Source organism: Pholis gunnellus, assembly GCF_910591455.1.
Source record: "Pholis gunnellus genome assembly, chromosome: 23".
NCBI classification, from domain to species: Eukaryota; Metazoa; Chordata; class Actinopteri; order Perciformes; family Pholidae; genus Pholis; species Pholis gunnellus.
In genome coordinates, this window is record NC_136550.1 from 690,972 (window position 1) to 717,500 (window position 26,529).

Below are 26,529 nucleotides of genomic sequence, written 5' to 3' on the forward strand. Positions count from 1 at the left end.
GTTTGGCTTGTTGTAGACATTTCTCCATTCAGTGTAATTTAAGGCTTTTGTTTTGAAAATCTGAATAAATATGTTGAAACAAAGTGAAATAAAGCCCACAGATGATACTGAGATGAGTGAAAGTGTTCTTGTGTGAGAACAAAGATATATTTATATATTGTTGTTTGTTGCGACTTCCTGTTGGTGTAAATGGGGTCAAACCGGACTTCAAAGTGGTTTCTGCTCGTCTAGACTTCAGAAACCAGATCTGAACCACAAAGAGTTTCACGTCTCGCTGACTTTGTGTGTGAATGCCGCCCGACAGGAAGCTCATTGGCAATGAGGCGGTTCTAGAAGGAGTGGGCGGGGCTTAACACAGGTGTGACCAGGTTTTGGTTATTCAGTCTCTCGGAGTCCTTTCCTTCCTTTCCTTCCTTTCCTTCCTTTCCTTCCTTTCCTTCCTCCCTTCGTCTTCCTCCTCAGTTTTTCTGGCACACATGAAGTCTCGCCTTCGAAGGCGAGGACTTTGCAGACGAGGCCGCCGAGGACAGCGGTGACGTGTGCGGGGATGCGTGGCGGGACGGGCCCGCCGCCATCTTGGACTTTGCCGCCGCCAGCAACGACGAAGACGAGGGCGAAGACCGGGCGTTGCGCTCCCGCAGCGTCCGGCAGCCGAGTCCACCGCCACAGGGGCAGCGCTGGAACAGCTCCAGGCCGTGGTTACCCTTCCGGCGGTGCCGCGTGCAAACCTGTCCCTCCTGCAACACGGGTTTGCAGATGCGGGTCCAGAAGTGACGAGCGCAGCAAAGACCGTCGGAGCAGTCGGGGGACCGGAGGCAGGGATCCCCCACCTGACCTGAGACACAAACACACCTCCATGAGACAACAGCCGACAAAGACACTCCCGGCCAATCAGAAGCCTCGATGCAGAGATGGAGACGGGTTGTTTTGGTATAAAGAGAAACAAATTAAACAGAAGAACATTTTGAATAAAGCCTGAATAAAGTTTTTGACTGAAACAAAAAATCTCGGTGTAATTAACAATCACCAAAACTACACGATCATCACAAACAGAAGCTGTAAAAACCAACATTCTCCTCAGATTTCTATCTTTACATCATGTGTGACAAACACTTTTGTCAGAAAAAGCAGCCGAAACGAAGCTTAAAATGATGATATTTCATCAAAAACATTTTATTCATGTTGTCATTTAAAGAGAGGCTGAAACATGAATAACTCAGTGAATACAGCACATGAAGCCTCCGTTTCCTTTCCTACATTGTAAAACTTGTGGACACTTTGAAACAAGTTGGATATAAAGATTCAATTGTTTTCTAATTTTTGTGAAGTAAATTATTAAATAAATTCAACATTTCTTTCTTTTCTACTGATGTCATCATAACTGTGTTGTTCTGTTGTTCTAGAGACATGTTCATGTTCTAGTTCTCTCTACTTCTAGTCATGATGGCTCTGCTTCATGGAGGAGCAGCTCTTTGATACATTACATTATTTATTCTATAGGTTGCGGTGAAGAACGAGGCCACAGAGGGTTAGACGTCTGGGATTCAGAGGGTTTTATCACAAAGAATCAAAACAAGAAAACTCTGAGACACTTGAGATCACAAGAAGTTCCAGACAAAACAAAGAGAAACATCTCATGAATCTCATATCGTGGTTTATTCCCACGTTAAGCGAACATGACGCTCACCTTTACCTGAGGCTCCTTTGGCCTCCGTCCTCCCTCTCTTCCTCCAGCCTTTCCTTTGAGACAGAGGACTCATCCCTCCGTCTGAGTCGGGGATCCTCTGAGACACGAAGCCGTCCTCGACGGGGACGCAGATATCTGGAAGGTTCAAAGATTCATCTTCAGACACCCTGAGACACGTCACCAACGCTTTGTAGATTTGACGTCACCATCAAAGTGTGACTTCTTATGTGTTAGAAACTATTTTTAAAGTAATTCCCAAAAACGGTCTCTTCCGTCATCTAACATCGTATGATTCATAAAAACGTGGACAAATGATAAACGACAAAAGACCCATCTTACTGTTGCTGCAGCGGTTGCCCGGGCAACACATCCCGTCCCTATGGCAACGCCTCTTCCTCCTGCGGCAGGTGTGACATTGCGGGTGGGCGGGGCCTCTGGTGGGGGCGTGGCAGTAGCTGCCCTCTCTGCACTCCAGGTCGCTCATGCACTGATAGAGCTGGAGGAAGAGGAAGAGGAAGAGAGAAGAAGAAGAGTCATTCAGGGTGGTTCTGACGTCACGCATAACGTCACACACAAACACACTCACCGTGAGGTCCAAGCTGTGCTCCCACGCGCTCCTGTTCAGCGGCAGCGCGTGCGACTCCCTCAGGATCACCGTTCGGATGGAGTTCAGACGGACGCGCGCCGCCGACGAGCCGCGGGTGCACGCCGTCAGCAGGAGCACGAGCACGAGACAGACCATCATCACCAAGTGACGGGTCATGACTGCTGCTGCAAGAAACACAAATATAACAAATGCACTTAAATATGACATTTAAATAGTTTATCAACTCTTTAACTTTGAAACTAATTAACTCTAAATTACAGTCACAAAAACATGTTCTGTTATTTGACAGCAGGTTGTATATCTTTCATTTAAATGTGCATCATGTTACTGGAGATAAACGCATTCGTGATGTTTGGGAAACTTTAAAAAGTTCAAACAAAACATGATGAACCAGTTCTGAGAGTCACAAACAACATCATCTCACTTTAAAGCTTAGCACGCTTTTATTTTGAAAGGAACAAGCCAATACTCCCGCAGACAGGTGTGATTATGAAATATAGATGAATGAAATGTCTCACCTGTAGCTCTGCTTAAAGGTGAGCCAGTCCCGTCTCTCCTCTCAGGTTAGCAGCTGTTTCCGGTGTCTCTCAGGTGAGCAGAGCGCTCGTGAGCCCCTCGGTGTTCGGACAGGTGAGCTGGACCCGGACCGTCGATCCTCTTTATAGGCTGCTCTCGCTCCTCTGCCACGCGCACACGCCCGGTCCAACCCACAGCCCGCGGCCACGCGCGCCCCAGCAGACCCCTCCCGCGCGCACATCGATACCCTCGCGCCCCCCTCACCTGCAGCCATCGATACACAGAGAGAGAGGAAGACGTCCGGTCCTGACTTCAACGGCTCCTCTCTCAACATGTTACAATATTATAAATAAAATACTAAAGTCCTAAAAAACACGACATTTTACTGGAAAGAATCAAACAAATACATTTAAAAAACACACTCAGGATGAACAAATATGTATCTAATATTTAAATTACCACAGAAAGAAAGGCAGCAGTACAAAAACATAATGTACACAGATATTATACTCATAGGGAAAATAGAGAAGTATTAACAAGTAAAGTATTTCCTTTATTACTGTATAGTTACTTTATTACTGTATAGTATATATATATATATACAGCATTTTACTGGTGCTGGTCAAAGTTGAGATACTTTTACACTTATAATATAAATATATATATATGTGTATATATGTTAATATTTAACAATGTGTATCAACAACATTTGTGTAAAAATGGAATATTCTCCAAAGTAACTATTAAAGTAAAAAGTACTATATCTTCCTCTGAGATGTAGTACAGTATAGAGTACAATATGTACCTCTGAGGTGTAGTACAGTTGAGGTATAAAGTACAGCATGAAATGGAAATACTCAAGTACAGCACAAGTACCTCAAACTGTACTTCAGTACTTGAGTACTTATGACTGATGTATTTCTTCATGTCAGGATTATATTTTTATTTTTAACAGTTTAATAATTTATTTTAAATATCAAATATTAAATTCACATAAATATTAAAGATATTAAATAAATTAAATAGATATTAAATCCACAATATATTGAATTCATATAATATATTTTAAACAAACATTAAAGATAATAAATCAACATGTTTTAAGATTGTGAGATAATAAATCAGAACTGTGACTTTTGAGAGCAAACTAATGAGACAATATACTTATTAAATATTAAATTAATGTTATTATGATGCACATTTAGGTTTCTTTCTTGTTTATTCTTCTGACGACTCGTTCAAATCATCTTCAAATCTAAGAAATAACCAAAACAAATATCTACGTTTGATTCACTTCAATTACAGAAAGTTTAGTTCTTCTTTCATTATGAATATTATCAACAGTGATGGAAAGTAACTAAGTAGACTACAGTTACTCAATTACTATACTAAAGTACAATTAGAGGTACTTGCCCTCTAAACGCATCACACACACACACACACACACACACACACACACACACACACACACACACACACACACACACACACACACACACAGGCCTGTTGATAATAAACAGAAACAGCTGCTGACGATTGAGTTTCTGTCTCAGAGGTTCAGTGAATGTGGACCGAAGGGACAACGGCGCCGCCCTGAGGTCACATGTTGAACTGCAGCTGACAGACAGAAACACTCAGAGAGAGAAAGGCATGCTGGGATTCTGAGTATTTCCGGTGACTTCGTGCTGCAGACTGAACAGCTGATGATGCGTCCACGTCTAATTTTAAAAGTGGTGGAAGAAGTACTGAGATCTTTGACTTCAGTAAAAGTACTAATACTACAGTGTAAAAATACTGTTTGAAGTAAAATAAGTACCAGAACAAAAGTATTAACCTAAAGGAATAATTTATTTTATTTATTTTATTTATTTTATTTATTTTATTTATTTTATTTGTTTTATTTATTTTATTTATTTTATGCACTAATGTGTTGATCACTTTAATGTTGCAGCTGGAAATTGTGGAGCTAATTACAAATATTTGATATACTACTGGGTGGTTTATATTTAATATAATTAAAATGATTAGTAATAATCTGAATCTGCACAGTAAGATTTACTTTATCTCAGTGGTAACGTGAGGTAAAGTACAGCGAGGTACATATAGTACACATTACACAACACATCATTAAAAACATACAAATATACACAAAACAACAGTGCAAATATGCAGGTAGTAACAATTAAGTTATGTAAATAATAAATGAGAACACAATAACAAGTGTCCCACCCCTCTCATTAGGAAAGCTGCTGTCTGTTGGACTGGAGAATCCGCATTGTAGACGGCTTAATTTAATTAGTTTTGTGCTTGATATGTGCAACGTAAATTAGGTTTTCTTTCTTCGAGAACCGAAACTGGAGATTATTAAGAGTTAAAAATGACATAATTATGGGAAATGAACTGGAGAGCAACTTATTGTTTGTTTATTTGTGTGAAGTGTCCAGAGAAGTTTTAGTTAACGTTCAACAAGCGAAATGTAAGTACAATTTGAAGATAAAAGATTCAATGTGTTATTTGTGCAGTGCAAATGAAGTTGGAAGCATTTCAAAGAAAAAATACGTTAGTTTCGTGTCTTTAATGTCCTTTAACTTGCTGTTGTATGACTTGTCAGTTTAAATCAGTCACTTCCTGTGTGGAAAAGGATTTCCTGCCAGAGAAACAAACTATTATAAAGTCTGAGTGAGTCATGAGAGGGTTAAGTTCCCCTCCTCCTCTCCTGTGGTTCAGCCTTCCATGAGAACCTGTTTCTACTCGCCTCAGAAACATTCCAGCCCTCAAGGCTGTCGGCTGGTTAAAAAACAAAGAAGCTTCAGATCTGCAGTTTGTCTCTTTGGTGAGCTCGTTGTCGTCTCACCATGTTAGTCTCCACATTCCTCTGCAGGTTCTGTCGCTCTAAACCTGCAGGACTCCGAATCTACGCAGTGAGTTTAACACATTTCAACATCTGGTGCTTTTTTACTTTTTACAGAACAAAAGTCTGGAGAGATTCTTAACCCTTAATTTGGTCTTTAAACGATCCCGTTTTCCTCAAAGATGGAGGCTGGAAGTTCTGTAAATGTGTCGATACATCAACATTGAAAAACTACAAACATTTGTACAATTGTGTCAGGAACTACTGCTGACTGCACTATTACCACTAATATATGCAAGTTCTTCAAATACTGGCATTGCAACAACAATGTTGGTACTGTATACTACAACTGATAGCACCAGTGCTACTACTAGTACAGTTGTACTGCTAGTACTAATGCTTCTGCTAGTTTTACCCAACTTGTGAGGACTCTGTTTACAGTCACATTGTGGGGACACTCCATTGATTTAAGCTTAAAGTCAGCTTTAGGATTACGCTGGTATGTTATAAGTCTCCAGAAAATGAATGTAACTCAATGTAATGTCCCTACAATTCATGAAAGCATGACTCAAAGGCAAACAGAGGGGCGTTGGTTTCTGGTTCAGGAAGAAGAGTCTGAGGTGTGGATATAATATATTTCTCTTTCCCTCCCAGGCCAGTTCAGTCTGGTCTGCTTGTGTCGTTTCCAGGTTCAGCAGTCAGCCCACATCCAAAGGTAATCAAGTAACTTCAACAGCAACGTTTCCAAAACCACCTCTTTTAAAAAGGACGTTACCTGCATTGTTACAGTTTTAGACTGTAAACTAACAGTCAGTTTACAGCCACGCTAACAGTTTGTGTGTCAGCACAGCTACGAGCTAAACGCTAACATGCTGATGTTTAGCAGGTATAATGTTTACCATCTTAGCTTACCATGTTAGCATGCTACCGTGTGCTAATTATCAGTAAACACAAAGTACAGCCGTAAATTAGCTAAATGAAAAGTCAGAGGATCATCAAAGTGTTTCCCAAATGTAGCCACAGTACAAAACTTAACAGGCTTTTGGAAAGAGAGTCCAGAGAGCAGGTGACCAAGTGCAAAAGGAACTGGGTTGGTTTATGTAGAGACTGACTGATCGAGAGAAATGAGAACAGGTGAGGCAAACGAGGGACAGGTGACACTAATCAGGGAGGAGCAAACACTCAAAACTGGTGGGGGGGGGGGGACACCAAAAAGGCAGGAAGTGATGTTGAGAAGAGACGTGAGTAACAAAACCAAACAAATCACAACCTCAGAGCATTAATGCAAAACTAGGGAAAGAAAAGAAAATGGAACTTCATTTCCGTTGATCTGTCCCAAGACAGTTTAGTTTTATTTATTTATTTTTGAACAATAAAATAAAAAGCGAACTGGGCTTATTTGAAGCCTCAACCCATATAATATTACAGTGAACATGAAATGAATATGCATAAGATATGACTACGTAAAATATTATTGTCCCTATGAGTGAAACAGCTATAAATAAAATATAACCGCTAAAACAAGGAAGACATGAACAATAATACATAAAAAAGCAATTACAAAACGGCAATTAGATTTTCTCTTAAGCACTGCTTGGAACATTGTATAGAGTATATCTCACTTATCTCTCTTTCTCTTTCAGATGCGTTTGTTTGTTACAGCTTCGGTCGCCCCGTCCTCTCTCTGCGACTCCCCGCTGGTCAGCAGAGTCGCTTCACTCTGACGCCCATGTTGACCACGGTCGGTGACCTCCTGCGTGACATCACAACCAAGGACCCCGGGGTGCACACCGCCACCCTGCTCACCAGAGGTGATGCAAACAGCACATGCGTACTACTATACTTGGAAGGACCCTAAAACTAAGTTTACAGTTTCAGCGTTTTGAAGACAAAGTAGTGAAGTTTCCTCACTTTTATAAAATGTCCTAATTGTCCAAAATATCCTCATTAAAATGTAGTTTCCTCCAATACCCCTACTTTAAAGACATGGCCCAGCTATTCACAAATGTCCTCTTTCTAAAAATTCTCACTCAAAAATGTCTTCAATTTCTTTAAATGTCCCTACTTTTATCAAATATCCTCAAGCCCCAAAAATGTCCTCGCATTACAGCTAATTCCCTCACCTTCTAAAAATGTCTCCACTTTCTGAAATCATCAAGTTCCTTAAATTTCTATTTAGAAATGTCGTCTTTCCAAAATGTCTTGAAATTCTTCATTGCACTTACTTTTAAGGAATGTACCCACTTTCTCAAAAATCTCGCTTTTTTCTTGAGTTTCTTCTTTCTTGAGTTGCCCAAAATGTCACTGCTGTCCACAGATGTCCTCACTTTCTAAAAATGGTTTCAGTTTACAATAATGTCCTCAAACCCCAAAAATATACTTGCTTACAGCAAATTCCCTCACCTTCTAAAAATGTCTCCACTTTGTTAAATGTTGTCACTTTCCCAAAAATATTGTCAGTTTCTAAAAATGTCCACATTTTCTAACATGTCCCCACCCCAACATTCACTTTTGACAAACGTCCCGACTTTCTTAAAATCCTGAATGACAACAAATGTCCTCACAACTGATTTCCTCACTTTCAAAGAACGCCTTGACTTTCCCAAAAATGTCTGTTTACTGAAAATGTCCTTAGCATTATTTTTGTCCCTACTTTCTAAAAACTTACTTTTAATCTAAAACTCAAACTGGTCCTCACAAAGATGGAAGTACAAGAGCAGCCACACAAGTAAAGTTATGAATACATGAAACTAAACTTTATTTGTTTTTTCCTCAGACGGACAGAGAATCTCTTCACGCACCTTCATGGAAACCGTTTTAAATGAAGACTTTCAACTGGTCATCAATGGCGTCACACACAACGTTCGCTCACTTGGACAAGGTACGACATGTGTGTGTCAGGACGAGGTTAGCTTAGCTTAGCATAAAGATGCACTTTGACTGATTTCTGTTATGAAACTTTTAGTTAATTCAGAACGACTGGGGAAAAAAGTATTAATACCACAAACCCCCCCCGTCTCTGTGTCCATCAGGTTCGTCTCATGAACATATGTTGGGTCCAGACGACATGAAGTACGTGGTCCGCCTGCTTCACTCGGCTCTGAATCTTCCTCAGCGGCAGCACATGAAACACAACGAGCTGCTGATGAGACAGGAGCAGCTCAGAGAGCAGCTGCAGCCGCTCGAGACGGTAAATTACAGAATATAATATTCTATAATGGTATAAAACTTTGAAAGGAGACATCCTGTATTACTTTAAGTATATGTTGCTGATAAAACCTCTCTACTTTTACTTAAATAATATTTTGAATTCAGCACTTTTGCTTTTACTGAAGTATCTCTGTACTGTGATATTTCTATATTTAAGTAAAGGATCTATATTCTGAAGTTCATTAGACACTACAAAGACATTCAGTATGAGCATGAACACACCTGTGTTTCTGTGTGTGTGTACAGGTGCGAGTCAAGATGGCGCAGGAGGCGGAGTCTAGAGCATCGATACTGGGGTGGGGGGGGCTTGCCTACCTGTCGCTGCAGGGAGGATTCCTGGGTTACCTAACCTGGTAATGAGCACACACACACACACACACACACACACACACACACACACACACACACACACACACACACACACACACACACACACACACACACACACACACACACACTAACCTGAAACTCTACTGCACTCAGGTATCCTGTAATCATGCTTTAATGTTTGTGTGTGTTGACAGGTATGTGTTTGCGTGGGACGTCATGGAACCAGTCACCTTCTTCATCACCTGCAGCACCAGCATGATGTTCTTCGCCTATTACATCCTCACCAAACATGTGAGGATGTGTGAGTGGGTCTGCTGTCTTTGTGAAGACCAATGAATATTGTGTAGACTTGATAAGTGAGCACCGGTTTCCCACTTCACTTAAAAGGTTCCCACTTCGCCAATTGTTCCCACTAAGTCAACGGTCCCCACCACGATGTGAGGTCCCCACTTCACCAAATCTTCACTTCGCCAAAAGTCTGAGGGCCTTCATAAGTACAAATATGTGTCTGTGATTTAAATTGTGTGTGTGTTTGTGTTGACAGGACTTAATCTATCCGAATGCGCGAGATCGTCAGTTCCTTCACTTCTTCCACCAGAAAGCATCTCAACAGAAATTCAATATTCAAAAATACAACGAACTCAAAGAAGAGCTGGCAAAGGTGATGGGCACACACACACACACACACACACACACACGCACAAAGTGTTTACACAGCAACATTGTCTTCTAGAAATGATGTCTTTTGTGGCGCTAACTTTTCTTATTCATTATGTTGTGTGGACTTCTTATTTGTTTTTCCCCTGCCAAAAGAGGTTTTCATACATTAATTTTTAGTTGAAATAGATGATTACAGCAGACTTTTAAAATTATTCCAAAACTGACACCTGAAGTCATTCAAATGTAGAAACCTGTGTGGTTGCAGGTGGAAGGTGATCTCAGCAGTTTGAGGAGTGCCATCCGGCTGCAGGTGGATCAGCCTCAACCTCAGAGAGCCACCTGAGATTTAACTTTATTCTTTTTTTGACATTAAATGTCCCTTTTGCACATTTTTGTACTTTGTTTCTTCATGCTTTTGTCATCTGTTTTTATTAAAAACACAATGAAGTAAAAAGGTTCTTATCCTGCGTCCTTGATTTATCTCCAGGTATTTGTGAAATTTATGTCAAAAAGAGTATTTTTAGGTATGCTATATATCAAACTCCCTCTTTATTTCTCTTCCTGTAAAACATTTCAATATTTTTAATGACACATTCTGCACTTAAAGGCAAAAACACATTTATTTCAAGATAAGTACAATTTAAATTTTTGTGCAACAGTTGCAGGACAAACGTACAAAGTAGGAAAGAGTGAAATTTTGTATTTTGTTAGCTTACAAAAATATGCTAGCTGTAGAAACGGCATTTATATTTTGTTTGTAATCTGTGGCAGAACCAATGGTTGCCCTGCCACATGCAGCAGACTTTTAAAAGTATTTCCTTGTTTTGTGTGCAGACGTGACTTCGGACAGCTTTTATTCCTGTTAAATGTGTGTGTGGTTGCCAACTTCCAGTAGTAGAACTAGAGAACGGCTGCAGATGGATATTGGCGAGTTGTTTTGTTTAATAGGCCTAATGGGGATTTGAAGCGCCAAGACGAAAAGCCACGTACGTCAGCAAATTAGGGACAGTTCATTCAAAGTTTAGTATCAGAGTGTTGCATTGAACACGTTCATTCAGATTAATTAAAAAAGTCCAAATTAACAAATATAATTTAATGATATTTGATTGTTTGCAATTAAATCAGCACATTATTTATAATGTGCTGATTTAATTCAATATATTTAATTTAATTGCAAATATATATCTGCCACTGAAATACTAATAAAACTGTTATTGACAGTTGTAGAAACAGATTAGCCTAATTTGTATTAGCCATATAAACACATTTCTGTATTTGTGAGCCATGGAAACCGGAAAACTCATTCTATTGGACAAAGTGGTATTTTTATTTATTTTTTGTTTTTATTTACTAGAGACTGTGCACATTAATTAACACTTCAGTTTCCACCTCAAAGTAAACGTGCTAGAGTTAGCTCCAGAGCTAATTTTCCTCTGCAGTCCCTAGGCAGGCTATTACAATTTAGTGGCCTAATATCAGTACGATGCTCCAGCAAACACTGTATATAGTACAACACTGTACACTACATAACACAATACGATTTTTAATAAATCAGTGAACTAATAATAGGCTATTTAAGGTATGCGACAGCTTGACTCTTAATTCACAGTGTTATGTAAGAGTGTGTTTGCCTCATCAAGAGTTGAACTTGGTGACGGCAGGCCACCCTGTATGAATGCGTATCCACTCAAAGTAATGAGCCACCTGTCAGAGAGAGAGAGGAGGAAGTCATCAGCATAACAATAAGTTACATTTGTCGGTAAAACACGGAATATAAAAGCACGATGTAATAAATTGTACTGCAACTATTTGTAATATTCAGTACAAATGATAGACTGAATGTAAGAAGTGGACGCAGTCGTCACAACGTCACTCATTGGTTTGTGGACTTCAGCTTTGAAGCCTCGAGTTTGGCCGTAGCCATCTTGGATTACAACCTGTCAATCACTGTGTAGCCCCGCCCTAAAGCATCCCCTGCTTTATGGTCTGTGTGACTCTAAATGGACCATCATTTACTAAATGAACATCATGCTGTATTGAAGAAGACTTGAAACTAGAGATTGAGACCATAAACTCATGTTTACAATGTTTACTGAGGTAATAAATGAAGGAGGTTGCCGCCTGGTGCAAATATTTAAGTTTTGATTGCATTTTTTTAAACTGATGTTTATGATGAAAGAGTATAGTAATATATATTTGCCGTGTAAAAACCCTGTATATATTATTACCTGTGTATAAACTCCAGGGAATCCTGGCTGACCACACCTCTCTCCCCAGCTGACGACGCCCCACAGGTAGGAAACTCCCAATTCGTCCTCGCAGACCAGCGGACCTCCGCTGTCGCCCTGACAGGAGTCCACGCTGCCGTCCAGGTCGCCCGCACACATCATGCCGGGTTTGAAGCGATCTTTGTAGAAGCTCTGACAGTCGGCGATGAGGGACACGTTGGCCCACAGCAACACCTGAGCCGCTCTGCCGTCTGTGGACAAAGTCATCAAAATTCAAACGCTGACTTTTTAAACCTTCCGCCGTTCAAGCTAACGGACAACCCGACGCATAGAAAGTTTCAAAGCATGAATTTAACTTTGATCCACTTCATATTTCGTTGAACACAATAAATTCTTCACTTCTAGTGAAGTTGAAAGCATTTCATGCCACTAAATGAACATGTTGATGTAATTAAATTCATATTTCAATAAAGCTTAATTTATATGGAATAAAATCTGATTGTTAAAACACCACTGAAGGTGTCAGTATTCTTCTTTCTTCTTTGGTGTTATAAGTTGCCTCATTTTTTGCATTAAGACCTCATCTTCCTCTTCACCCGAGGGCTTGGTTTACACTAATGGTAGATTTCCGGTCGGGGGAGGAACACACCTGCGGTTCGTCCCCATCCAGAGATGCTGCAGGTGTGGTTGGGTTGGAAGAGTTGGGAGGACCAGGGGACACAGACGGCGCTGACAGCCGGGTTGTCTTCGAAACAAATGTCCTCGAACGGAAGGTTCTTCAGCTTCACCAGAGCGATGTCGTTCTCAAAGGTGTTGGCGTTGTAACTGCAGGCGTATAAATACACCCACATTATTACCATTCAATTAACATGAATGATCACAAGCATGTGTTCTGATCGTTCGGATGGATAAATACTTTGGGTGGATGCGAATGTCTTCCACAGGAACAATGTCAGTTGTGCCCTGAGCTCGAAACTTCCTCCAGAGAGAAAACTTCACCTTGAACGCAGTAGGGGTGTGCCTGAAGGAGAGAGAGAGCCAAGAGAGTACTACTACAACTGCCACTACTAGTACTTTTAGTACTTATGTGATTTTTAAAGCCATTACAACTACCTTAGATACCTTAGATACAACTATTGCTACTACAAAACGTACCAACACCAGCTTTGTGACGATAAATTTACTCTGAGATGTAGTACAGTAAAAAGTACATGTACCTCTGAGATGTAGTACAGTAAAAAGTACAACATGTACCTCTGAGATGTAGTACAGTAAAAAGTACAACATGTACCTCTGAGATGTAGTACAGTAAAAAGTACAACATGTACCTCTGAGATGTAGTACAGTAAAAAGTACAACATGTACCTCTGAGATGTAGTATTTCATACATATACTACTGCATCATCATTTACTTCCACCTGAACACTGGTCCTACCTGACGCAGTGAGCAGCCGTGATTACCCAGCATCCTCCGATATAAGCGCCTCCGCAATCGATCTTCCCGTTCTCCACCAGAGCAATCTGCCACTGGATCTGAGTCTGCAGAACAGGGACAGATTTCCAAAAATAATAAATAAATTAACATTTTGTTATATATAAATCAGGATTGGAAGTAAAGGGGCTGCTGGAAAATCATACAATCGCCACCATGCTCTTAAGGGTTTAAAACTAGTACAAAGGTAGTAACATTACATCAAAATGCTTGAGCTTGGGCTTGAAATGTAGTACTTTGACCAAAGTAATAGAACAACATCTTTAAAGAGAGCACTTGGAAAACCACTGGCTGTCTTTTTGAAAGCTGAAAACACTTAATGTGACTGTAAAAACGGACGGACAGACGGGTGACTGACCGGGTTTGCCGGGACGCCTCCCACCACTCTCCTGAAGCGGCCGCCACTCACTCGGTCCTCAACCTCCATGTGGTCCACCGTGGTCGCGTTGGGAATCCCGCAGTATAACTTGGCCTCCAAATGCACTCTGTCGGCCCTCATTTCTGGACACACGTGCATTAAGTTGTTAATAGATTCACATCCAGCTCTGATGAGATCCTGATGACTTTGTCTTAAGGGCGTGTGGGCCGATACCTGACTCGTGGTAAGGTGACCTGGTGACCTGACACGTGACTGGACACCCAAACCGTTCCAGCCACATGTGATAGTTGAACATACTCTAAAACCGTGTTCATTAATCTGCTGTTACAACGGCCTCCGCTCTACTGGTTTCAGGCCAGATCCTGGAACCTGGTTGTCGGGGTTTGCTCCCTTAAAGGGATCCCCACATACCTACAATGTAACCATTTCTGAAAATACGACACAAAGCTAAATTACATACAAAGTAAATGCAAAGACGCGAATGGAAGTGAATGGACACGAGTCGACGCAAAATCGTGAATGCATTAAATTGACCAACCAGCTTTGAGCTCCTCCTCTCCGGCGCGTCAAGCGTGAGTAACGCGAATAAACACAAACGATCCCGCGATCAAACCTCGTGAGTCACGAAAGCAACGCGAAACATTCACTTTGCTTTTGGTGTGAACGCAGCATAAGGGTCAATGTTAAGGCTACATACCGTTTTTGGGGGAGGTGTACTCTGAAAAAAAATAAATAAAAAATGTCATTATCATCACAAATACTAACAAGAATAGTTTCCGATGAAGATTCAAACCCCTCTACCTCAGTTACAGCTTTACTCTACCTTTTAGTCCGTGCTCTGCTTCTGGTTCTGTGGAGAATAAGGAATATAGTACAATTACTACAAAACACAAAGTCTGTTCAAAGTGTGACAATTATTCACTGGGTTGTTTATTTGTCAGGAGGTGGAGCCTAAGATAACCATGAGGACTGTTAGGTGTTGGTTTAAAGGGCCAATACGTTTCAGTGATTTTACAAAATTGAATAGCAACATATGACTTTTGGGTAAACTGATTTTAGAATGCGTATCTCACTGTTGATTGCGTGTTTCATTAATTCGTCCTCGCCGTCCAGACAGTCAATCTGTCCGTCGCTGAGCGCCTCTGGATGCAGGCACACGCCCGTCTTGCAGCGGAATCCTCCGTTCCTGCATTCTGTGAACCATAAACATAATTCACATCATGAAAAGACAACACGACACAATACAAAAAAGGGTGCGTTTTTCTTTCTTTTACTTTTGCAGCACATCTCGTCACTGAGGTCGCCACAGTCATCCACTCCGTCACAAGTCTGGTTCAGAGGGACACACTTTGTGTTGGCACATGTGAAGCCACAGTCTGAGAACACAAGAAGTCACAATACTGGAAAGGTATCGCAAACATACAAGAGACATTTACTCAAATTACGGTTAACTCAAAACTGTTTTGTGTTTCGCACCAGAGCACAAAATGTGAGCCAGTTTGGACAATATTTAGCCGCCAATTCATATAGTTTAGGGGATATTCAACCGTTTCCTTATAATACATTTCATACTTGACTTGTTTCTTTCAGGGTTTGTATGAAGGTAATAAAGTAGTCCATGAATATGACACTAATCTTCAAACATCTTTGAATGTCAAGACTGTAAACTTGCTGTTACAGGAATTGTTTCACATAAAAAGTCACGAGTCCCCTAACAGTGTGTTGTTAATGTGGATCTTTGTTAAACACAAGGCAACAATAGAAAAGAATAGAATCAGTTCAAAAATAAACCTGACCGTCCGGTGCTGGTGATGCCTTATGACAGGTGGCCGTAGCGACGCTCCCTTGGCCAATACTGGTCTTGTTGTAGATTTCACACTCAGCTAGGGAAGTCTCGTAACCTTGGCAGCGGACGCTAACACATCGTTGTGGGAACTTCTCGTTGTGGTCGGTTGTCAGGGAAGAGTAAAGCGTGGAATCAGCAGTTACTGCACCGCTGTAGGAACACACAAAAGTCACGTTTTAGGGACATCACTGTCAAAATGAGTTCATGGAACACATATTTCTCATTTGATGGAGCTACTGTAGGCTAGCAGCTGATGTAAATGTATCTATATATCCCCACAGTTTGCATTATATAACCGTATATCCTCTTACAGTGGATTCTTGTCGTTCTTGCAGGCCACGTTGGCCGCTGCCATGTTCCAAATCTCCTGGCATATCAGCAACTCTTCCTTAACTTGAGGGCTCACAGGGTCTGGTATGAAGATCTTGACCACTCCTGTGTCTGGGTCTATTGTACTTGTGAACTTCGGCTGACCCGCTGTGGCGACAGAGAGAGATTAAGAAAACATTAACTATCAGTCGGGATATAACATATTGTTATCTGAACATACTACATGGCATTGAATGTATCTGTGAGAGCGAACCTTCGCAATTCCCCCCAAAGTGGGACATGGCGGGTGTCTTCTTGTAACATGACAGAGCCATCACCTGGAAAACAGATCTGATGTTTGACAAAACTATAAAATGTACAGCAAATTCTTGATTTGTGTTTCTATAGCTGCAGTTCCAAGTCCAGACCACCTGTCCATATCTATGCTTACGCATGAGTTACCTGGCAGTAGGAGCGGTAGTTTCTATTGTCCAGCCCACAAACCGGATGCAGCCCCTCAGCGGGACACAGGTACGGTGGTTTACAGGAGCAATGTCCATCGATGCAACGCTCCCACGGACGACAAAACACCAAGTCACAAGATCCACGAGTAAAACTGATACATGTTTTTGAAAGATAGATTGCATTAACCACAAACACAGATTCATCCCACATTATTCTATTACAGCGAGCTAAGACATTTGAATACTCAATTGCTCGTTGTGTTTATCCTTGATGTCACACTTTGCTTCTCTTCCTTTGTGAAGGACCTTACAAGTTGCACTCGGAGCTCAAAGCACAAAGTAACCATCGTGGTTGGCTCAGTTTTTCTGCGACCTAGAGTTCGAGGGTCAGTGGCTTAAGACTGATAAACTAGCTTTGGGACCAGACATGTGACTCAATCAAAAAGAATGCATGAATGCAAAAAGGACAAACGTAACAAACCAGAGGAACGAACAACTAAAGGAAGAAGCCCAGCCAATCAAAAAAACACTTACCTCTTTTTCAGACACTCAAGTGGACCCAGAAACTCGTCTTCCTCGGGTGCTTCAGGGGTTGTGGGGGCCGGGCTGGTAACCAGAGGGGTTGTGGGTGTGGGTGGGCTTGTTGTTGTTTGTTCCTCTTGGATAGGTGCCACCTGCTCCGTGGGTGTTGGATCGTTATCATTTGATAATTTGAGAGAGAAAACAACTTAGAACAGGATATGGTTCTGCTCATCATCTAGCTAAAGTGTTACACAGATGATACACATATTTATATCTCAGTGAAAGGACAAGTACTTGTTGCTTGTTGAATGCAGCAGTTGTTTTATCTTTCGTTCAAGTATTTTGGTCAACTTGTCTTTGACCAAAGTGACGTGACTTCAGCACAACTTACTGTAATCTATTACATTACTACCATTATCATAATACTTCTACAACACAGTTTACCTAAATGTGATGTGGTAGTCAGCGCTCTGTTAAACTAAATATACTCCATCGTAGCTACAGCTATACATAATCATGTATATTAAACTGTATTATACACTATATGTATACTGTAGCCAATCTCAAATATAACCATGCAGTACAACACTATTCTGCACACCACCTTTACCCTGCACTGAATAACATCAAACAGAAATACATGGTTGGAAGTCCTTCATAATGCAAGTCATAAAAACAAGTAAAAGCACAAATACAGAAAGAGAAAGTGAATATTTTCGAACACTTAAAAAGCAAGTCAGCATTTCTCAACTCACCATTTCAGAGCGACTGATCAAAAGAAACACCAAGAAAACAGAAACTCCAGCTGATCTCATCTTGACAAACATCAGTAGTCTGGTTTCCTCCACAGTTCAGTTTCTTACTAAATTCTTTCCCTCTTTTTCTTCCTGTGCTCAAAAATCTCAGAATAGGTAATACCATATATGTGACAGTGAAGAAACAGCAGCAGATACAGAAGGAGAGGCAGTTTTTCTGTCGGTTAGGGAGCAATGTGACTGACAGTCGGATATCTCTGCTGTCCACTGATGATGTCATCAATCAATCAATCAATCAATCATTAGCTTGGCTTGTCAATGTGGATACAAACCTGCAGATTCCAGATTGATTTGGCTGACTGATCATGCACTTCACTGGGATATAAGAGTTACTAAAGATTCGGGGGAGGGGTTGTTATTGTGCATGTGGAAGAAACCTGTATTCCAGTAACCACATAAACCTAAATGTGTGGGCGGCTTGGTGACTCAGGACAAAAGGTCGTGGTCTGAACCTGACCTGGCTGGCTGTGTGTGTTTCATTCTATAGGCTAGACAAAAAGCAGGTCAGATGAATTGGAGACTTTTTTGTAATTGTTAACAAAAAAATTCCCTGCAACTGTAATTATTTAGCACCCTTTTTTCCCCAGGAGATATTTTGACACGTCCTGGTAATAAACATGTTGGCTCAATGTCACACTGTCATGGTTTATGGGGACATGGATGTTTAATATGTTTAACTTTATTAATAACGCCTGCGCTTTTCCTACTATGACAAGTCAAAATGTCTGCTGAGGAAATTGCCTTTGCATCCTGGAATATAAATGGATGAAGGTACAAATAAGTTAATGTTCAACACTGTATCAATAAAAAAAAAGTGTTTCAAAATCATTGTGTACTTATTTGTGAGGCAGTCCGAATTCTGGGTTTTCCTGCATGTACACACAACCGCAAACATAACCCAACCCTCACATCACATATCTAAGTTAATGCCTCGTTTGCAAATTTAAACTTAATAATCTTGTAATATAAAAAATAATTGTCTTGACGTAGCTGAGGAAGTTTCATGGTGATATATATTTGTTTAAATGTTAAAACCCTATTCACCTGCGGTATGTATAATAAAGTCTAAAGACACACAGAGACAGAAACAGAAATAAACAATTAGTCTTACATTTTCATTTTATTGCACCACCTGGATCATCATCTATAACCGCATATATTTGGTCATAACGCTTCCTGCCGTAAAGCACATACAGTAATGTCCTTATACTAGAAAAAAACCCATTACATATAATATATAACATGCATCATATAGAAAACTTGATAAACAATTACAGTTTAAACACACAGAGACACAAAGAAGCGCTGACATGACAAACTGAACCAAAGCCTTCTATAGAGAGAGGTTGTGACAATGAAAAGGATGTTCAAACATCCAGGATTTAGATTCTTCATAGTGACATTAATGATATATATTAATATGTTTGTAAAAGGGAACATGTAAATAAATGCATTTTAAGTCTTCAAGGATTGTGGAAGGACCTTCAGAACCGTAAAAAATATTGTTAAAAGATATTTGTTCTTCAGAAAAACACACTCTGTGACTCGATATTAGCACACACTCTTAGAAATAAAGGTGCTAACTAGAACCACAGAGGGTTCTTCAGCTTATCCTCATTGGAGAATCTCTTCTTGTTTCCTGGTAGAAACTTTTATAAAGTATCCACCAGGAACCCTTTCAGAGGGTTCTACCTAGAACCCGACATAAAGGGTTATACCTAAAACCATCTGTGAAAGGTTTCACCCAGAAATGAGAGGTTCTACAGAGGACCCTTCTATGGTCAAATGGTTCCCCCCCAAAACCCCTCCCTGGGGGTTTTATCCAGAACCGTTTGCACCTTCTAATGGTGCAAACAAGAACCCAACAGGAGGTTCTACTAAGAACCATTTTCTATTCCAAGGGTTTAATCTAGCACTCATATAGGGGGTTCTACTAAGAAGACTTCATATACCAGGGGTTTCACCTTATACCCACCCAGGAGGTTCTACCGACAACCATTTTAGTTCCAAGGGTTCTTTGGATGAAGAAGGTTCTTAGTGGAAGTCTTAATCTCACAAAGAACCCCTTTAAAAACTCTTTCTTTTAAAAAGGCATCTTCAGAAGCAAATAGTTCTGGATAGAACCTCAGCCCTCTTGTTTGGAACCCTTATTTCTCAGAGTAATGTTGAGTGATGATGCTAATAATTGAATACATACCACGCTAGTAGGTATAATTTACTAGCCTAACAGGCATCATGCTAATACTGTAGCATAAGCTAGCGGTGCGATGCTAAAACACCACAATTTGATGGATCAATCGTAGCAAAACTGATAACATTAACAATTGTTGCTAAATTTATAATATTCACTGAGTTTACTTTTGTTCTTCCAGAAGCTTCATTAGAAACATTAGCCACCGGCAGTTTTCTAGCGTTAACCACGTTTATTGCCACAACTCTTTTATATACGACTCTGGTCTTTTCAGTTAAACTGTTGTCGACTCCTGAATATTTACTGCACATGGCGAGTTAAGTTGTTCGCGAGTTTCCGATCACACAAGCACATAAAACAAAAATCTCACGATAAAAAGGCACAAAAATACACAAGGAAAAACAAAAGACACGTACAGCGAGACACACGTTTAATTTGGTCTTTAGGTTGATACATTCATTATTGTTACCACTCTTTTATTCCAGTTGGAACTATGCAATTTATTTGTTGTTCGGGACTGAATATTAAAACTTAGTAATAAAATAAAATGTTAATATCATCCTTGTTTCATTTTAAAGCTGCATTCTGTAATTCATCTCAGCCAGAAAACAAAAAGTTAAAAAGTAGCATATAAAGTAGTTTAATTTTGCAGAAAAATTGTACGAAGGGATAAAATCTGCAGTCATTTTTCAAGACGAGTTTAATTTCGGTAAAATTTCCGCAAATTTGCACTGTTGATCGATAACACGCTGAAATGACAGTGCTGACTTTGGATGATTAGCGTTTCGTTTGACACTTAAAGTAGCAGTGTGTAGAATATGGCGCCATCTGGTGGTGAAGCTGCAGATTGCAACCAACTAAAACTCCTCCCGAGTGTTCGAACATGTGGGAGAACTACGATGGTCAACGAGAAAACTTGATTTAACGGTAACGAAACACAACAATTCTTATCTTCAGGTAATTTATACACCAAAGAAATATTAACATTGTATTCCATTTCTGAGAACTAAAAGTGAAACTACAGTTAAAAACACAGACACACACACCGACTGACAGAAAGTTGACGAACAGCACAACGTTATTTCATATTGCTGCTAAATATGTGCGTTTACAGCCGCTTGTGTGTGTTTCTCTGGTCATCGTGCGTATTGCCCAGTATGTGCAAGCTGTGTGTGTGTGTGTGTGTGTGTGTGTGTGTGTGTGTGTGTGTGTGTGTGTGTGTAAGCCACGGTTGGTGAGAAGGCTTCGATTGCGAGTGCACGTTTGTGTGCAGGAAAATCAAACGAGGTAAAGTAAAGAAAATATAAAGCGTATATATCTACTGTGAGTTCACACCAACGCACTCCGTCAGTATTTATGATTCTATCCCAAAAAAATACATACAAAGAAGTAACTTTATACAAAATCATGAGCAGTTCAAGGCCAGGATGTGTTTGGTAGCACGTCAGCTTTGACGAACAGTAAGGATTTGAACTCAGGGCCCGTTCAGACAGACGGAATGAAGGAAACTGCAACAGGTGAAAAGAGATCAATTGAAACAGCTGATTTGGTCGTCGCCATCTTGTTTTTTCTGCAACCAGTGAACAGGAAGTGACCATATCTGGACTGAGGAGGAGTGATGTAGAGACGCCGTATACGTCTCTGATAGAGACCTGTCAATCACTGTGTAGCCCCGCCCCTAAAGCATTCCCTGCTTTATGGTCTGTTTGACTCTAAATGGACCATCATTTACTAAATGAACATCATGCTGTATTGAAGAAGACTTGAAACTAGAGATTGAGACCATAAACTCATGTTTACAATGTTTACTGAGGTAATAAATCAAGAGAGAAGTAGAGTCATTTTCTCATAGACTTCTATACAACCAGAGGAGTCGCCCCCTGGTGGACACTAGAGAGAATGCAGCTTTAACACGTGAAGCTTTGACTTCACTTTAAAGAACCAGAGGTTGTCTCCATGTTTCTCCTTGTGGTTTAAAAGTTTAAACCTCTATTTAATTAGTGCTTTTAAATCAAAAAGTGCAGCTTTGTTGCAGCACTCAATCCAAAAATGAAGCGTCTGAGTGAACGAGCCCTCAAAGTGTGTCCTTGTCTCCTTACTCACAATAAAAGGAGCCATCGATAACTTTTGTAGTGAGTTGATTCATTTAACATTTGGCTTCTACCAATCAAATCTTAGTATTGACGGGAAGCTTAAATAATCTCATCTGTCCACACAATGTAAAAAAATAAAAATAATAATAAATAAGGACAAATATAATATAAGGTAGCAAGCAATGGAGAACAAGAGAGTCCTGGTGGACATCAAACCCCCGACACACTTCAGATTCACGATCCAAACACTGGTCCGAGGTGTGTTTCTGAGTATTATGGGGTGCCAACCGGGGATCCTTTGAGGCTGTTGAGGGCCGCGTGGATCCTGAAGTGCAGTCTGCTCTCCATGGAGTAGTCCTTGTAGTTCGTCCTGATGAAAAATCAGGAAATCTTAAATGTAAATGTTGTACTTGCTTCTTTTTCCTCAAAGACCTCCTGTGGCACTTTTCAAGTGACAATATTCTAATCTCAAACTAGTATGAGTGACTCTATATATATATATTATACGGTACATTTTATAGATATATATATAGTGAACTTACTTGGCATTTTCGATGCTTGTGGTGGCCTTGGTGAAGTCTCCCTGTTGTTTGTACAGCAGACCCAACTCATAGAGAGTGAAGGGAATCAAGTAGTGATCGTATCTGATACGACTCTCACTGAAACACACAGAAAGGAAGATTTATCTTAGATAAAGACAGACCTGATAGACCTGAACCTGTCTGTCTGCATGTCTGTCTGTGTGTGTTACCTGGACAGGACCTGCGTGAAGCAGAGCTCGGCCTGCAGTAACCTGCCCAGGTGTTTCAGACAGAGTCCCTTCAACATCTGGACCAGGCAGCTGTCGTCTGGATGAAACTCTGAGGGGCCTGAAGGAGACACGTGAACCATAGTTAGTTCACTGAGCAACAGTAGATACAATTAAAAATCTATTCATCTTTAAATTTAACTTACTGACAGCTTTCTTAATGTTTAGAGTGAAAAGGCCACGAAAATGAAGTTACTGTAAACTATTTTATTGAGTTGAGTGAACTTGAGTTGCCTCTGGGAAACAGTTATGCATTCTCTGGCTTTTATTGTGAAAGGCAAAGAATGGTTGATAGGAGCAATAAAGTGGTGTTCTTCTATAATAATAATAATAATAAAGTATAGGCACAACTCAGAATGTAATTATCCACGTTAAGTTTGAAAGTACTCGGGATAAAAAAATGTAAACAGTGCAAGTATATTGACGTGCAAATTAACTGCACACATTGAAGACATTTTGTTTTGAAAACCACGGCGCCTTGGATTTTAAGTGCTGAGACAACAGAAATAGTTTTAACGGATAAATATATATCAGCATCATCTGCATACATCTAAAAACAACAACAACACTATTCTGGTCATTTTTATTCAGTATAAACTGGAGAGAAGTGGGCCGAGGACGGAACCCTGTGGAACCCCCGTTTCATTCAACAGCTGTGTTTTCAACTCACTGGGATCGTTGCGAAGCTGTTCCTCAGCCGTCTCTATGGTAACCAGCAGGGCCTCGGTACTGTCGGCTCTCTTCCCGACGATGGTGAAACCGTTCCAAACGTACATCATCTCCTACAGACAGAGAGAGGGAAGAAATGTCACCAAATATTTCTCTTATTCAGAGTACATTTAACGACAGCCGATCAAAGACGTAGATGATCATTTAGAACTCGCTCTTTTTTTGTCAGTAATATATACGAGTTTACCAGGGCGGGGATGACCAGGGGGATGATGTTAGCAGCTTTGTAGCGTCTCGACTTCCTCACGGCGAATTTCTCTGTTGGAATCGACTTCCCCGCCAGGCGTTGTTTCAGCCCCTCGACCTGCCTGCACACACACATGAATACACTTTGTTTTGTACTTCTACACTTGTTAGGACCCTCAACAACATAATACATCCCCTCCCCCGTTAACCTAAACCTGGAGTCTTAACCTTCAAACACTTCTGTTAAGAACAAAGGATTGGAAATAATGTTCCCACTTTATTTCCATTTCTACTCCACAATGTATTTCCCTCAGAGATCAGATGATACCGTGTGGATTAATTATTCATGTTTTAATGAGGCAGACTGACCTAAAGAGGTCCATGATGTCCTCCCCCGTCTTCTTCACCTCCTCCTCTGACATCATACTGAGGATGGCTGCCTTCTGGTACACATAGATTGCCTGGAGAGGGTAAAAAGCAAAGATGGGATTTGATTTACGTATATTTAATTTCAATAAATGTCTGTTAAATAACTATCTACTGCAGAATAAGGTAAAACAATGGCGATTGAGCCTATGGTGCCCTGATGAAAGCACTTTCATTTTCAGTCATTTTTCCTGGAGGTAGCCTACTATACTGCAAGAAAAACATCTTAACGTGTTAAATGTTTTCAAAGTGGAAACCGTAACAATGGATATATTCGCAGAATCAGTAATCTCTCTTAAATCACTTCTTAAAACATATCTTTTACAGGCTGGCTTTTATGTGATGTCGTCGCTTTTCTGTTTTATTTTTATTTGTTGATTTTACGAAATTATTCGGATCAACTGTCTCACTGAGCTTTCTGTTATTATAATTATTGCTGCTTTGTCTGTCAAAGCACTTTGAAAACTCAGTTTTTAAAGGTGCTATATAAATAAAATTATTATTATTATTATTATTATTATTCATGTGTATTCTTTTACCTTGGACCAGCGGCTCTCCTTGCACAGCAGGTCAGCGTACTGGTACGCCTGCTGCCACTCCTGCTGGTAGGAGTGGTTCCACATCAGCTCCCAGTAACACAGGTGGTGGATCTGCTTCCACTCCTGCTGGCTGCTGATGCACTCCTCGTACCTCGCCCGGGCCTGAAACACACCGTGAGTTATATATAAGACATGTTTGGAAGATGACGACTAGTAGATATATTTTCATAAAAAGGCTCTTCTTCAAAGAGCTCTTTGAGGGTTCAGACTTTGTTTTAAGGTTAATGTTTAATAAGGTTGAGGTGAGGGAATATATCATCAAAAATCTGTGTTTCAGACCTTCTCGAAGTTTCCTCTCAGCGTGAGGATGCGAGCAGAGTAGAAGAGAATGATGGAGCCCTGAAAGAAACACAATGTAGGTTTTAGTTTATTGATTTGAATTTAAACATATGTCATAAGATAATCACTGCAGAACTTATAGATTTTAACAATCAGTTTTATTTTTTGACAGTTGAAATTAAAACATATCCGTCAAATTGCTCTGCAGAATTACACTTTGTGTGTATTTGTGGCTTACGTTGGGGTACTTTTGTTGGTACGGCTCCAGCAGAGCTTCAGCCTCCACCAGGTTCCCCTCTCCGGTTCCTGATCCAACACAAAATCAACCTCGTTATCTTCCGCCATAATGTCATTCACAAGAGGCATGAAAACTACCTGAGGACCAGTGTTTGTGCAACTTATACTCCACAGATTTGTGATGGAGTACCTGCCCCCAGAAGGCTCAAGATATGTGGTACGGGTGAAATGTGTTATATCTATGTTTTCCTACCAAGTATCAGTGACACATATGTGTTGTAGAAGAGCAGAGTCAGAGCGCAGAGAATCGACCGCAAACTGTGACTGGAGGCTCCGTCTCTCAGCTGAGACAAACCAAACCCCTGCAGACACACAGATACAGGATTATTATTAATATTGTTCACTTAGACTGCCATGTTTTACAAAACAAGAGACTTTCATAGCTATCTGTAAAGTTTTTATTAACTCTAAAACCGATATTTGGTTCACTTTTAAAGGGGTTGTACTCACCCTGTTTCCTGAGAATCCGATGAACTCCAACAACCTCAAAATCCTCTGAGGGAGGAGAGACAACATCTGGAAAGAGAAACAGAAAACACTATGAAATCACAATCAAATAAACTATTAAATCATGACACTTTCAATCAGCCAATAGGTGCATTTTGTACTGTATCTGTGAGTCTATTTATATCTGTGATTCGCCAATACGCCGATGACATACACCTAATTTTGGCAAAAAAAAATCGATAGAAAAGGAAGTGCTAACGTGAGGATTCCTCACTAACTGACTCAATTACCAGTAAATGATAAACTAGTGTTACTAAATGTTACACAACACGATAACCGAAAGCTTAGAAATTAAAGATTTTAGTCAACTTTAACGAGAGTTAAGTATCTTTGAGAAAAATGAAAACCACTCAACAAATACATTTTATTATTTTCATTGTTTAACTCCTCTGTGTAATAAAACAAACCCAGTGAACATCTCTTTGAACACCCACCAGGTTGAAGGATCCGATGCCCAGCTTGACTCCGCCCTCAAACTGTCTGAACGCATCTGACTGG

General features: G+C 40.3%; 4 protein-coding genes across 4 annotated transcripts in view; 1 reads left to right on the forward strand and 3 right to left on the reverse strand.

Annotated features, from left to right (window-relative positions):
* Positions 1 to 458: 458 nt before the first annotated feature.
* On the reverse strand, positions 459 to 2,432 carry LOC306714801 (dickkopf-related protein 2-like; the record flags this gene model as incomplete). Its single annotated transcript, XM_079184936.1, has 4 exons — positions 459 to 835; positions 1,688 to 1,822; positions 2,027 to 2,183; positions 2,274 to 2,432. 4 exons carry the CDS (start codon positions 2,430 to 2,432, stop codon positions 459 to 461), a joined length of 828 nt encoding a protein of 275 aa, XP_079041062.1.
* Positions 2,433 to 5,563: 3,131 nt separating this feature from the next.
* On the forward strand, positions 5,564 to 10,309 carry LOC306714798 (calcium uniporter regulatory subunit MCUb, mitochondrial-like). Its single transcript, XM_079184933.1, has 9 exons — positions 5,564 to 5,731; positions 6,316 to 6,376; positions 7,305 to 7,472; positions 8,438 to 8,542; positions 8,694 to 8,851; positions 9,118 to 9,224; positions 9,396 to 9,492; positions 9,746 to 9,862; positions 10,127 to 10,309. The coding sequence occupies exons 1-9, from the start codon at positions 5,666 to 5,668 to the stop codon at positions 10,202 to 10,204; spliced, it is 957 nt and encodes a 318-aa protein (XP_079041059.1). The 5' UTR covers positions 5,564 to 5,665; the 3' UTR covers positions 10,205 to 10,309.
* Positions 10,310 to 10,695: 386 nt separating this feature from the next.
* On the reverse strand, positions 10,696 to 17,912 carry cfi (complement factor I). Its single transcript, XM_079184552.1, has 16 exons — positions 17,857 to 17,912; positions 17,114 to 17,253; positions 16,578 to 16,731; positions 16,390 to 16,453; positions 16,118 to 16,283; positions 15,757 to 15,956; positions 15,235 to 15,336; positions 15,034 to 15,153; positions 14,784 to 14,810; positions 14,658 to 14,678; positions 13,940 to 14,082; positions 13,525 to 13,628; positions 13,006 to 13,110; positions 12,739 to 12,914; positions 12,090 to 12,340; positions 10,696 to 11,565 (listed from the first exon to the last, which is right to left on the reverse strand). Exons 1-16 carry the CDS (start codon positions 17,857 to 17,859, stop codon positions 11,497 to 11,499), a joined length of 1,845 nt encoding a protein of 614 aa, XP_079040678.1. The 5' UTR covers positions 17,860 to 17,912; the 3' UTR covers positions 10,696 to 11,496.
* Positions 17,913 to 19,047: 1,135 nt separating this feature from the next.
* Positions 19,048 to 26,529, reverse strand: part of ttc39b (tetratricopeptide repeat domain 39B) — a 16,615-nt gene continuing 9,133 nt past the window's right edge. Inside the window, exons 8-19 of the mRNA XM_079184921.1 lie at positions 26,466 to 26,529; positions 25,975 to 26,040; positions 25,718 to 25,826; positions 25,466 to 25,533; positions 25,228 to 25,287; positions 24,889 to 25,050; positions 24,293 to 24,384; positions 23,925 to 24,045; positions 23,679 to 23,790; positions 22,952 to 23,069; positions 22,743 to 22,859; positions 19,048 to 22,570 (exon numbers count right to left, since the gene is read on the reverse strand). The exon at positions 26,466 to 26,529 is cut by the window's right edge and continues 42 nt beyond it. Of these exons, the coding sequence (XP_079041047.1) occupies positions 22,474 to 22,570; positions 22,743 to 22,859; positions 22,952 to 23,069; positions 23,679 to 23,790; positions 23,925 to 24,045; positions 24,293 to 24,384; positions 24,889 to 25,050; positions 25,228 to 25,287; positions 25,466 to 25,533; positions 25,718 to 25,826; positions 25,975 to 26,040; positions 26,466 to 26,529 (1,186 nt within the window). The 3' untranslated portion in view covers positions 19,048 to 22,473. The remainder of the gene's footprint in view (positions 22,571 to 22,742; positions 22,860 to 22,951; positions 23,070 to 23,678; positions 23,791 to 23,924; positions 24,046 to 24,292; positions 24,385 to 24,888; positions 25,051 to 25,227; positions 25,288 to 25,465; positions 25,534 to 25,717; positions 25,827 to 25,974; positions 26,041 to 26,465) is intronic.

Excerpts from the sequence above, each read along its gene's own strand:
- LOC306714798 (XM_079184933.1), top strand. The coding sequence starts at position 5,666 with ATGTTAGTCTCCACATTCCTCTGCAGGTTCTGTCGCTCTAAACCTGCA. Across the intron at positions 5,732-6,315 it reads CAGGACTCCGAATCTACGCA|GCCAGTTCAGTCTGGTCTGC; the intron begins GTGAGTTTAACA and ends TTTCCCTCCCAG. Across the intron at positions 7,473-8,437 it reads CGCCACCCTGCTCACCAGAG|ACGGACAGAGAATCTCTTCA; the intron begins GTGATGCAAACA and ends TTTTTTCCTCAG.
- cfi (XM_079184552.1), bottom strand. Across the intron at positions 16,732-17,113 it reads CTTGAGTGTCTGAAAAAGAG|TTTTACTCGTGGATCTTGTG; the intron begins GTAAGTGTTTTT and ends AACATGTATCAG. Across the intron at positions 16,454-16,577 it reads ACTACCGCTCCTACTGCCAG|GTGATGGCTCTGTCATGTTA; the intron begins GTAACTCATGCG and ends TCTGTTTTCCAG.